This window comes from Hypanus sabinus, chromosome 22, assembly GCF_030144855.1.
Source record: "Hypanus sabinus isolate sHypSab1 chromosome 22, sHypSab1.hap1, whole genome shotgun sequence".
NCBI lineage: Eukaryota > Metazoa > Chordata > Chondrichthyes > Myliobatiformes > Dasyatidae > Hypanus > Hypanus sabinus.
Window position 1 is genome coordinate 40,106,879 of NC_082727.1, and position 14,239 is coordinate 40,121,117.

Genomic DNA, 14,239 nt, shown 5'->3' on the forward strand with positions numbered 1-14,239 from the left:
AAATTACAACACATTTGGATAGCAGTAGAAGGATCAGTATGAGTCAGCATGGATTTATGAAGGGAAAATCATGCTTGACTAATCTTCTGGAGTTTTTTGAGGATGTAACTATGAAAATGGACAAGGGAGAGCCAGTGGATGTAGTGTACCTGGACTTCCAGAAAGCTTTTGATAAAGTCCCACATAGGAGATTAGTGGGCAAAATTAGGGCACATGGTATTGAGGGCAGAGTACTGACATGGATTGAAAATTGGCTGGCTGACAGGAATCAAAGAGTAGTGATTAACGGGTCTCTTTCGGAATGGCAGGCTGTGACCAGTGAGGTACCGCAAGGTTCGGTGCTGGGACCGCAGCTGTTTACAATATACATTAATGATTTAGATGAAGGGATTAAAAGTAACATTAGCAAATTTGCTGATGACACAAAGCTGGGTGGCAGTGTGAAATGTCAGGAGGATGTTATGAGAATGCAGGGTGACTTGGACAGGTTGGGTGAGTGGGCAAATGTATGGCAGATGCAGTTTAATGTGGATAAATGTGAGGTTATCCACTTTGGTGGCAAGAACAGGAAGGCAGATTACTATCTAAATGGAGTCAAGTTAGGAAAAGGGGAAGTACAACAAGATCTAGGTGTTCTTGTACATCAATCAATGAAAGCAAGCATGCAGGTATAGCAGGCAGTGAAGAAAGCTAATGGCATGCTGGCTTTTATAACAAGAGGAATTGAGTATAGGAGTAAAGAGGTCCTTCTGCAGCTGTACAGGGCCCTGGTGAGACCCCACCTGGAGTATTGTGTGCAGTTTTGATCTCCAAATTTGAGGAAGGACATTCTTGCTATTGAGGGAGTGCAGCATAGGTTCACAAGGTTAATTCCCGGAATGGCGGGACTGTCATATGTTGAAAGATTGGAGCGACTGGGCTTGTATACACTGGAATTTAGAAGGATGAGAGGGGATCTAATTGAAACATATAAGATTATTAAGGGATTGGACACACTGGAGGCAGGAAGCATGTTCCCACTGATGGGTGAGTCCAGAACTAGAAGCCACAGTTTAAGAATAAGGGATAGGCCATTTAGAACAGAGTTTCGGAAAAACTTTTTCACGCAGAGAGTGGTGGATATGTGGAGTGCTCTGCCCCAGAAGGCAGTGGAGGCTAAGTCTCTGGATGCACTCAAGAGAGAGTTAGATAGAGCTCTTATAGATAGCGGGGTCAAGGGATATGGGGAGAGGGCAGGAACGGGGTACTGATTGTGTATGATCAGCCATGATCACAGTGAATGGCGGTGCTGGCTAGAAGGGCTGAATGGCCTACTCCTGCACCTACTGTCTATTGTCTATAAATCAGGCACGTACGTTATGCTTACGTATAAATAAATAGAAACACATATCAAATTTGCATGTAAAATATTCATCAGTTCATGCATCACAGAAACAGGCCCATCAGCTCACTGTGTATGGACTATAACTATACTAATCCTATTTACCAGGACTTGGCCATTAGCTTTCTATGTGTTGGCAATTTAAATGCTTATCTGGATGCCAAATATTCAGACCAGATTTGCCTCTACTGACCACACAGATTCCAGCCATCTTCAAGATAAATATCTTCTTCCTCAAGTCCCCTTGAAATGTACCACTCTTTACCCTCTGGATTTAGATAGCTCTGCTTTGGGGAAATGTTTCTTACTGTCTGTCCTATCTATATCTGGCAGTTTTATATCCTTCTCAGTTGCCCCTTCAGCCTCCTCTGCTTTAAGTAAAAACCCAACCTATCCTCATATCTGGGAAGTTCCATCCCATGTATGCAACACCCTGTGATTTGCCTGTACACCCTCTCCAGTGCATATCATTAATATTCATACCTGACCTGATTTTTCCATGGCTATATGTAGACTAGTTGTAGACATCATCCAAGTATATACTGCCATTAATATACATATAACACATGGAGAGACAGTGCATACACAAAAAAAATTCAGAAGAAATTTATTCATGCAGATGCAGGAAAAGCAAAATCAGAACAGAATGCTAGCAATATTCAGCAGCTCAGCTGACACCTGTACAGAGCAGAACAAAATCAATTTTTTGAATCACTGCCCCTTCATTAGAACAAATTAATTGAAATATTAACTTTTTCTCTCTCTGCAACAGCTGAATATATTGTGTACTTTTTATGTGATTTTAAAGTTGAATATTATTGCTTCTATGACTGGCGTTCTATCTCCACCTTATATAAAATTTGAGATACAAACGTGTACCCTGATTTGTACCTAGTTCCTCATTCTCGCTTCAGCAATGCTCACAGACCAATACAGGCTTCCAGTCCATAGGCCTTAAACTAATAATTCTCATTCCTTTGTTGAAATCTTTCTGTGGCTTTGTTCTTCCCCATCTCTGTAACTTCCAAGTTTTCTTTTCCTCTCTCTCTCTCTCTCTCTCTCTAACAATTTTGCACTTGTGTTGCTATGCTTATTTTGTACACATGTAAGTTTAAGTTCTATATAATTTATGTTAACTTATGTTTGTCCTCCACCTTTTAATGTCAGAATCAAACTTCTTATCACTAACATACATTATGTTGTGAAACATCTGTAATTTATAGTATATTTAAAATAAAATAAGTATTGTAAAAAGAGAGCAAAAGCATACTAGGCTACTGCTACTAAAAGCTAATTTTCAAGGCGTTCATACCCTGTGCATGAATGCCTATGACACGAAACTGACTTTTACACCATTAATCTTGGCCTGTTCTGCATCTCCAGATTTTGCAGATCACTGTTGATTTCAGCTATTTAGACTCTAATGTTTGGAATTTCTTTCATCAATGGCTGTCCTCTTAAAATGGTATTCCTTAAACCCTACCTCTCTTACAGTCCTTTCAGTCATTCGTCCTAATAACTTGAAGAAACTTAGTGTGGCTTTGTTTGCGAACACCCCTGTGATATGCCTTGAAGTGTTCCTACAAATAATGGCACATTTAAATACAAGTTGTTATTTGAACTAAACATCAAATAAATTGGCAATATACAAAAGAAATACTGAAAAATTTAACAAGTTAAGAAAGAAAATAAAATCGCTGCCAGTCAATGAACTTGGAAGATTGCTATTTTGTACAAATTCTGGATTATATTATCATTAGGAGAGTAAGAAAGGTTCAGAGCACAAAGGTTCAGCCTGCTTGATAAATATGCAGATGTTATTTAAGTACAGAATGTCAGGCTTCAACAACATTCAAATTCCCGGCATACTCCCGGGCATACCATGGTACTGCTGCTCACCAGTGAGAATGAATGGGAACCACCTGATCTGTGACACATCTCCCATCATATAATAAATGACATGAAGCACCTAGGAAACAACTACAAGATATTTCTATGATTAAAGTAACATTGTTGTTCTCACATCCAAGAGCCAAAAATAACCAACAGTATCTTACTCATTGAACCAGGACCACTACTTCAAAAAAAGTTTGAGTGAACAAAAGATTTTGTGAAGAAATAAGAGTAACACACACACAAAATGCTGGAGGAACTCAGCAGGCCAGGCTGTTTGTGAAGAAATAAAGCAGCTTTTGTATAGAAAATGCTAGAAATAAAAGGTACCCTTCATTGTGATAGGTATAAAATCAGCAGCTATAGCTGAAGCAGAAAAAGAAAAATATTGAAGACACCATTCAGAACGGGCAGTGACGGTCAGTGCACCAGCCACTTTGCAACTAAAATGCACTTAGTGCCTACTTCATTCAGTACACTTGTACACCTGATCATTATGCAAATATCTAATCAGCCAATCATGTGGCAGCAACTCAATGAACAAAAGCACACACAAAATGCTGGAGGAACTCAGCAGACCAAGCAGCATCTAGAAAAATAGTACAGTCTAAGTACAGGATTGCTGACCTGAAATGTCCACTGTAGTTTTTTTTTCCACGTATGCTGCCTGGCCTGCTGAGTTCCTCCAGCATTTTGTGTGTGTTGCTTGGATTTCCAGCATCTGCAGATTTTCTCTTATTTGTGTGCAGGCATGGCCAAGTGGTTCAGTTGTTGTTCAGACCAAACATCAGAATTGGGAAAAATGTGATCTGTGGCTTTGAGCGTAGAATGATTGTTGGTGCCAGACAGAGTGTTTTGAGCTTCTCAGGAACTGCTGATCTCCTGGGATTTTTCATGCACAACAGTCACTCATATTTACTAAAAATGTTGTGAAAACAAGAGTGGTGGTCCTGTGGGTGAAAATGCCTTGTTAGTGAGAGAGGTCAGAGGAGATTAGCCAAACTGGTTCCAAGTGACAGGAAGGCAAAGTTACTCTATTTGAGTTACATCTCTGAACACACAACACATCGAACCATGAAGTGGATGAGCTACAGCAGCAAAAGGCCACAAACATACACTCAGTGCCCACTTATTAGGTACATGAGGTACTAAATAAAGTGGCCACTGTGTATTATTCCATGCAGTGTTTTAGACTATTATTAATATATCAGGCACTGAACTTTGCAGGGGGAATTAAATATACTGCCCATACCAATAAGGTGTCAGAAGGAATCAATACGCTGTATCTCAAAATAACACATCTTAATCTACAACGCAAGAATGTTTAACATCTGTTGCAAACTTCTACTGCATACCAGATCGAATAATTGTCTCAGTATTTGGTTTTAGTGTCATTCTCCAAATGTTATTTTCTATATATAATCCTCCTTATACTAGGTGGAGTTGCCTTTTCACAACCCATTCACTCAAGATGTTGATTTGTTTTCTTGTGTGATCTCTGTCCAGTTTTGTTTACTTTTCCCCCAGTAGCTCTGGTCTTCAGTTTCAATTCTGCTACCATAGATGCTGCAGTCACCTCCATAGGCCACAGATCTGAGGTTTTTCACTATACCAATGTCCTACTTTTTAGTTTTTCCTAAAATCTGTGGACTTTATAAATCCCCCCACTCATCTCCCCTCTACTGCTGTCTGCATCTTCATCTGGGTTCCATTTTTTGCTCTGTCTCTCAGCTAAAAATACCACAAGAATCTTTATGAAAAAAAAACAGGCTTTAAGCACAGGATGGAGAAAGATACATTTCCAAAGTAGTTCAAAGTTACAGTAAAATGTGAATAGGAAGGGCAAAGGGAACGGGTATGAGGACAGGCGCAGGAACCCAAGGAGTAGAACCTCAGTGCACCATGGTAGCGCAGTGGTTAGCATGACACTATTACACCCCTGGGTGCAGCAAAGTTCAGAGTTCAATTCCAGCGTTGTCATTAAGTGGTTTGTACATTCTCTCTGTGGGTTTCTTCCAGGGGTCTCCGATTTCCTCCCACGGTCCAAAGGCACAATAGTTAGCAGGTTAGTTGGTCATTGTAAACTGTCCTGTGATTAGGCTAGGCTTAAATCAATGGGTTGCTGTGTGGTACAGGTTGTTGGGCCAGAAGGGCCTGTTCTGTACTGTATCTCTGAATAGAGTGAAAACTCCAATGTGGAAAGAGGGCTCTGGACGATAAGAAAGAGCATGGAGATGAAACAGGGTGATGTAAAGTGAAAGGGAAGAGTGAAAAACTCCTTAACACACTGCTAGTACCCAGCACATATGTACACACACTGTCTGAATGCCCTGCTGCCCCCCAGCACTCCCCAGCCCACAGACACACTCTTATCCTGCACTGGTCAATTTTTAAGATGCAAGATTCATAGCAATTTATTATCCAAGAATTTACAAACTATACCTCTTGAAATTTTTCTGCTTACCAATAGCCACAAAGCAAGAAAATGAATAACCCAATTTTTTAAAAAGACCAAAAAAACCACAGCGCAGAGAAAGAGGGGAAAAACACACTCACATCATGAACTAGCGTCCCTACTGCCTGTGGCGATAGTTCACCACAATTTGCTTCAGAAAAGATGTTAGAAGGAATGTTTTTAGTTGAATCTCGTGTCTTAAGATCTACTAGTAAGCTGTAACACATTTTCAGTAACGCCATCTTAAACCAGAAGTTTGCAATATCTTTTATTGCTGCAGCTCACATCTTTGTACTAATACTTGTTTTGTTATAACAGTGCCTCTAACTTTATTCTGTCTTACATAAACATGCATCTCACACTTTGTGTCAATCTTCAGGCCATGCCACTCTGGAACATGTCCTAATATTACTTGGTGACTGTATGTGCTGGATCTGGGTGGCAGGTGCAGGTACGTCTCTATTAAAGGAGGTGTAAGGCAACTCTTCCCTCCACTTGCCTGCAGATCGTGCTTGGGCAAGGTGTCCCCTCCCCCCAGCCATGGGAGCAAGAGGTGGATGGTCATATGAGCAGCTGGTGCATATCTCAAGTCTGGGTCCTGTGACCACTGATGCCAGGCAGACAATCTGTGAAGGGTATTGATAATGGCTGGGATCACCCATCTTCTAATGAGATTGCCCAAAAGAAGGCAATGGCAAATCACTTCTGTAGAAAAATTTGCCGAGGGAATTCATGATTGTAGACATCATATGACGCGGCACATAATGACGATGATGATATGCAGGATTGTAACTATATATACTGTGTGTGACTATATGTACTGTGTTTTGCACCTTTGCCCCAGAGGAACAATGTTTCATTTAACCCGTGTATGGTTGAATGACAATAAACCTGAATGTGAAAAAGGAGTAGGAAATAGAAATTATATCAAGATAAGGGAGATCATGGGAAGTGAACAAATGGATAATTAAGTAAAGGATTAAGAAAAAGAAGAGAATTGTGAAGCAGGCGAAAGTGATAAGGAGACGTGTGGCTAAGGCATCATGAGGTCATTTTGCACTGGGTGCATAGATTTTAAACTCTAGGGACAATAAGATGAGGTAAAGCTTCAAGGAGCTGATATAAAATGAAGTGCAAAGAGAATTTCTTTCCAATTCTACCTTATACCTTGGCCAAATCTCACCCCAACAGCTGAGAGGATCACAGGCATCTCCCAACCATCTTTTGGGATGTTCATCAGGAGTGCCGTGTACACAGGGCTCTTAGCATTATCAAGGAACTGACCCATCCATCCAGCATCCCCTTTGAATTTCTACCATCAGGCAGGAGACTCTAATGCATAAAGGCAAGAACGGGCAGAATGAAAACAGTTTCTTCCCTCAGACCATCAGGCTTCTGAACCCTCTGCCACATTGCATTTAAAGTGTCACCGGTTAATCTGTTCTGTGCCTGACAATATTTAACATATACACTTTACTTTGTTTATTTATGTGTAATTCATTTGTAAATTTATTATTACTTTCCTAAATTATTGTGTATTATGTATGTGTATTGTGTACTATTGTGCTTTACACCCTGGTCAGGAGAAACATTGGCTCATTTGACAGTATACATGTATATAATTAAATGACAATAAACTTGATTTGATTTGAACTTTCCAAATGAACCTGAAAATGCCCAGAACACTTCCTAAAGGTATTTTATCTTAAGTAGACTTCACATGCCCTGCAGTATTTGCATGTATGTATGAATGTAGTGCTCTACAATAATTCTCATAGATAACTTTTTCAGGAAAACTGCTTTACCTATGATGGCATATTCAAATACAAATATTGAAAATATAGCCAAATATTAATTAATATTAAAATCCAAAGGTGACTTACCTTTTGAACGTCAGCAATATTCTGCACCCTCTTGGTATGTGCAGTCCATCCCACTACCCCCATATCCAATGGAAAAACTATCTCTGCCTCTGGTGCCACTAGATTGCTCTCATAACTGGAGTCTCGGGTCACATCGAAAAGTCTTGTGGCCAGTTCAGCGACACCGTTCCTCGACCTGAAAACGAACATGCTTCCTTTGTCTGCATTGACCAGGGTCACAATCCTCTGCAGTACCTTATGCATCTGCTTCTCTACATTGGAGACATCCTGCATCTCCCTGACCAGCTCAAACACAATGTCAGACTCTTCCAACTTGCACAGGTCCCTGAAGGAAGCTCCGTCCTTTAACTCTACCTTCGTGCCGTTGAAGATAGCACTGATCGACTCCGGCCTGAGCTTCCTGTCAAAATATTCCTTGGCAAACTGTGGGTTGTTCTCCAAATATCGCTCGACTGCCTCTTTGCTAACGTCTCCCATGTTTGTTCGCGCGCCCTTTGGTTCAGGTTTTCATCACGGAAGAAAGAGGGGGTGAGATATTAGCAGTTCCTCTTTGATCGCAAGATCACGGTCTGTTGGAGTTCCCCGGCATTCCGCGCCTCGACTCTTTCCAGAGCTGCGACAATCTTTTGAAAGTTGACAGCAGGCAAAGTCTTAGTGATTTAAGGCATCTTCCAGATCGCCGCTAAACGTTACGTCAGAAGTTTAAATCCTGATCGTTCTTAGATTGTGAATCTCAGTTTTAATTTGCGAAAGACCAATCCCATTAGTGACTCAATACGAAAGATCACAAGTCCACGTGAGTTGGTAAATTTAAACCGCTTCTCCACCGTGGAATTCAATGCATATGAAAACGTTATCGTTTAATGATGCTCAAAATCTGCTGGAGGAGCTCAGAGGGTTGAGAAGCATAGGGGATGGTGAATTGTTGACATTTCATGTCGAAACTCCTTCCCCCTCCACAGATGCTGCTCGACCCCTCTGAGTTCCTCGAGCAGATTCCACCAGCAGCCTCTTGTGTCTGCCGTTTAATGCTAGCAAGGTGATGTTTGTATAAATCTATTCAGAATCAGGTTTAACTTCACTGGCATATGTCGTGAAAGTTGTTAATTTAGCGGCAGCAGTACAATGCAATGCTTAACAAAGACTATAAATTACAGTACAATATATAAACGAAAATTAAGTAAGTGCAAAAAAGAAAAACAAGAAGAGTGAGGTATTGAAAAACAGGTTCATTGTTCATTCAAAAATCTGATGGCGGAGGGAAAAAGCTGTTCTTGAATCGTTGAGTGTGTGTCTTCAGGCTCCTGTACCTCCCCTTTGATGAAAGCAACGAGAACAGGGCAAGTCCTAGGTAATGTTGGTCCGTAACGATCGATACCTCTTAGAGGTATCGCATTTTGAAGATGTCTTTGATGCTGGGGAGACTGGTGCCCGTGATGGAGGTGACTGAGTTTGTAGCATTCTGCATCCTGTGCGGTGGCCCTTCCATACCAGATGGTGATGCAACCAGTTAGATGGTACATTTGTAGAAAATTGCGGGTCTTCGGTGACACACAAAGACTCCCCAAACTCCGAATGAAGTCTAGCGGTTGCCTGCTTTGTAGTTGCATCAATATGTGGTTCCGTGTTAAAACTGTGCGAGAGAGTTGGAGCCGGGCTTGATGGGAAACGTGGGGACGCAGCTCACCTGGAAATGCCACAAAATGTGGGTTTAGTTGACCCATTTATTCTGCTTTACAATCTTAATGTGCTTGTGTTGCTGTTGTGTTTCACTGCATCTGTGCATATATGTACGAGTGCAGAAGGCAATGAATGGAATTTGATCAGTAAACTGTAGTTCGCCCCTCGGAATTATTGTCAACTAATTATTCAAAGTACGGTTCCCCATTACACTTGCATAAATTTCACAAAATGTTTTTATCGGTGGTGCTATAAAGACACGTTCAAGCTTGTAAACGATTTCTTCCCCTTTATAAAGCAACATTTTGCAAACATCAGAGGATGAGAGGTGACCTGATAGGGTTGTATAAGATGATGAGAGGCATTGATCATGTGGATAGTCAGAGGCTTTTCCCCAGGGCTTTTAAATAGTTGCCACAAGAGGGCACAGGTTTAAGGTGCTTGAAGTAGGTACAGAGGAGATGTCAGGGGTAAGTTTTTTTACGCAGAGAGTGGTGAGTGCGTGGAATGGGCTGCCGGTGATGGTGGTAGAGGCGGATACAATAGGGTCTTTTAAGAGACTCCTGGTACATGGAGCTTAGAAAAATAGAGGGCTATGGGTAAGCCGAGGTAATTTTAAGATACGGACACGTTCGGCACAGCATTGTGGGCCGAAGGGCCTGTATTGTGCGGTAGGTTTTCTATGTTTCTAACGCCAGTGAATAGAGCCAGTTTCCGATGGAAGGCTGGAGAAGCCGCATTTTTGAAAGAGATAATTCCCCTTGCTTCCTGTAATTTCCTCCAATGCGATCAGCGGTGTTGCTATTTACACCTCGGAGATTAGATTGTTTGCTAATGCGCTTTTCGAATTTAAGCAATAATCTAAAATGAATGGCAAATTAAATTTAACTCGGCGCCGCTCCTTTGTTGAGGTCTGCCAGAAATCGCTAGGATTTAAGTAGTGAGCAATGACGCCAACATCGTACGGCGAGGCTCCATGGACGGACGCGGTCGGGAAGAACAGGGTGACAGCAGATTGTGTTTAGCCACATCCACGTGACCGTCTGCGATCCTTGGGGTGCGAATAGGAATTAGATTTGCGAGAACCTTACCTGAGGGGACCACATGATTGGCTATATTCAAAAGGGAGATAAATTAACACTACAGAATAGTTTGTCCAAATGACGCTAACAACGTAATGAGGTTCGCACCGTGTTTATTCTTATATATAATGAATAAAGTGTAATTTTTGAAATAATTCGACAATTTGGATACAGAATCAGCTTTATTATCAGAATCATATGTCGTGAAATCTATTATCTTAGCAGCAGCAAAATGCAATACATGATAATACCGTATAGAAAGGACAAAATAAGTAAATCAATTAAAGTAAGTATATACAGTATATTATATTAAATAGATTGAAACAGTGCAAAACAGAAATAATACATTGTTTTTTAAAAGTGAGGTAGTGTTCATGGGTTAAATGTCCATTTAGGAATTGTATGGCAGTGGGGACAAAGTTTTTGCAGAATCGCAGAGTGTGTACCGTTAGGCTTCAGTACCTCCTGATGGTAACAACGAGAAGAGGGCATGCCCTGTGCGATAGGAGTCCTTAAGAATGGATGTCGCCTTTCTGAGACGCCGCTCCTTGAAGATGTCTTGGATACCCCCCAGGACTGCGTGCTCAGTCCACTGCTGTTCACTCTGCTGACCCACGACTGTGCTGCAACACACAACTCGAACCACATCATCAAGTTAGTCGATGACACGACCGTGGTGGGTCTCATCAGCAAGAACGACGAGTCAGCTTACAGAGAGGAGGTGCAGCGGCTAACGGACTGGTGCAGAGCCAACAACCTGTCTCTGAATGTGAACGAAACAAAAGAGATGGTTGTTGACTTCAGGAGGGCACAGAGCGACCACTCCCCTCTGAACATTGACGGCTCCTCGGTAGAAATTGTTAAGAGCACCAAATTTTTTGGTGTTCACCTGACGGAGAATCTCACCTGGTCCTTCAACACCAGCTCCATAGCAAAGAAAACCCAGCAGCGTCTCTACTTTCTGCGAAGGCTGAGGAAAGTCCATCTCCCACCCTCCATCCTCATCACATTCAACAGGGGTTGTATTGAGAGCATCCTGAGCAGCTGCATCACTGCCTGTTTTGGAAATTGTACCATCTCGGATCACAAGACCCTGCAGCGGATAGTGAAGTCAGCTGAGAAGATCATCGGGGTCTCTCTTCCGCCATTACGGTCATTTACACTACACGCTGCATCCGCAAAGGAAACAGCATTATGAAGGACCCCACACACCCCTCATACAAACTCTTCTCCCTCCTGCCGTCGGGGAAAAGGTACCGAAGCATTCGGGCTCTCACGACCAGACTATGTAACAGTTTCTTCCCCCAAGCTCTCAGACTCCTCAATACCCAGAGCCTGGACTGACACCATACCCTATTGTCCTGTTCATTATTTATTGTAATGCCTGCACTGTTTTGTGCACTTTATGCAGACCTGTGTAGGTCCATAGTCTAGTGTAGTTGGGGTTTTTTTCTGTTTTTTACGTAATTCAGTCTAGTTTTTGTACAGTGTCATGTAACACCATGGTCCTGAGAAACGTTGTCTCGTTGTTACTGTGTACTGTACCAGCAGTTATGGTCAAAATGACAATAAAAAGTGACTTGATACTATGAGGGCTTGTACCCCAAGATGGAGCTGACTAATTTTACAACTCTCTGTGGCTTCCTTTGGTCCTGTACAGTAGACACCCACCCTCCCTCCAACATCCCCCATACCAGACAGTGATGTAGTCTGTCAGAGTGCTCTCCATTGTACATCTATAGAAGTTTTCCAGTATTTTAGTTGACAAACCAAATCTCTTCAAACTCCTAATGAAATATAGCTGCTGTCTTGCCTTCTTTATAGCTGCTTCGATATGCTAGAATCAGGTTAGATCCTCAGAGATCCTTGACACTCAGGAACTTGAAACTCCTCACTCTCTCCACTTCTGATCCCCCTATGAGGATTGGATTGTGATCCATCAGTTTGCTTTTCCAAAAGTCCACAATTAGCTCTTTCATCTTGCTGACATTGAGTATAAGGTTGTTGCTGCTACACCACTCAACTAACTGGATATCTCACTCCTGTATGCCCTCTCGTCTCCATCTGAGAGTCTACCAACAATAGTTGTTTAATCAACAAATTTATAGATGGCAGTTGAGCTATGCCAAGCCACACAGTCAAGGGTATAGAAAGAGTAGAGCAGTGGGCTAAGCACACGTCACTGAGGTGTACCAGTGTTGATCGTCAGCAAGGAAAAGATACTATCACCAATCCAGACAGATTATGGTCTTCTGATTAGGAAGTCAAAGATCCAGTCACAGAGGAAAGTACAGAGGCCCAGGGTCTGTAGCTTATCAATCAGGACTGTGGGAATGATGGTGTTAAATGCTAAGCTATAGTCTTCAAACAGCATCCTGGCATAGGTGTTTGTACAGGTGACCTAAGGCTGTGTGAAGAGCCATTGAGGTATCTGCCATAGACCTATTGTGGCAATAGGCAGATTACAGTAGGTCCAGGTCCTGGCTGAGGCAGGAATTGATTCTAGCCATGACCAACCTCTCAAAGCATTTCATCCTGTAAGTGTGAGTGCTACTGGATGATAACCATTAAGGCACCCCCCATTTCTCTTCTTGGGCACTGGTATAATTGTTGCCTTTTTGAAGCAGTTAGGAATTTCCAACAATAGCAGTGAGAGGTTGAAAATGTCTTTGAATACTCCTGCCAGTTGGTTGGCACAGGTTTTCAGAGCCTTATCAGGTACTCCATCAGGACCTGCCACCTTGTAGGGGTTCACCCTCCTTAAAGACAGCCTGACATCGGCCTACAAGACAGATATCTCAGGGTCACCAGGTGCAGCAGGGATGTTCACAGCTGTAGTTGTATTCTCCCTTTCAAAGCAGGCATAGAAGGCATTGAGTTCTGGTAGTGAAGCGTCACTGCCATTCAGGCTATCGGGTTTCACTTTGTAGGAATTGATGTCTTGCAAACCCTGCCAGAGTTGACGTGCATCCGATGTCACCTCCAAATTCACTCAGAGTTGTCCCTTCGTTCTTGAAATGGACCTCCACGAGTCATACATGGTTTTCTTGTACAGACCTGGGTCACCAGACTTAAATGCCACAAATCTAACCCACAGCAGATGTCGAACCTCCTGGTTCATCCACAGCTTTTGGTTTGGGAATGTTCAGCAAGTTTTTGTAGGTTCACACTCATCCACACAGGTTTTAATGAAGTCGGTAACAACTGCAACATACTCATACAGATTCGAAGATGAATCTCTGAATATAGTCCAGTCCACTGATTAAAAGCAGTCTTGTAAGTGCTCCTGTGTTTCCCTTGTCCATACCTTCTTGGTCCTCACTGCTGGTGCTGCAGTCTTCAGTCTCTGCCTATGCTCAGGGAGTAGGTAATCAGACTTTCTGGTGAGGGTGTGGAATAGCAGGGTAGACATTCTTGATGATGGTGTAACAGTGGTCCAGTGTGTTGTTTCCTCTGGTACTGCAAGTGATTTGTTGATGGTAATTATTCAGTAATTTTTTCAGGCTGGCCTGGTTAAAATCCCCCAAAATGATGGTGAAGACATCAAGATGTGCTTTTTTGTACATGCTGATCCCATTGCTTAGGTCATCTAGAGCCTGATGAAACATTGACCTGACATGGAATGTACACCACTACCAAAATTATCTCAGAAATCTCCTACGGCAGGTAAAATGGAGAGCACTTAACTGCAAGATATTCCAGATCTGGTGAGCAGAATTGAAACAACACTGGTATGTTTGTGCACCAAGAGGAGCTGATCATTAGGCACACACCTCCAGTTCTGATTTTGAGATCTTGATAGTCCTGTCCTGACGGTGTATAGTGAACCCATCAATCTGAATTGCTGCGCCCAGTGTGGAAGGGG

At 42.2% G+C, this 14,239-nt stretch overlaps 1 protein-coding gene across 3 annotated transcripts in view; it reads right to left on the minus strand.

The window, feature by feature from the left end:
• pde6c (phosphodiesterase 6C, cGMP-specific, cone, alpha prime) overlaps positions 1–8,267 on the minus strand; it is a 34,717-nt gene extending 26,450 nt beyond the window's left edge. For all 3 annotated transcript variants that reach the window (XM_059947573.1, XM_059947575.1, XM_059947574.1), the window contains exon 1: positions 7,613–8,267. In XM_059947573.1, the coding sequence (XP_059803556.1) occupies positions 7,613–8,089 (477 nt within the window). In that variant the 5' untranslated portion in view covers positions 8,090–8,267. The remainder of the gene's footprint in view (positions 1–7,612) is intronic.
• Between the last annotated feature and the right edge of the window lie 5,972 nt (positions 8,268–14,239).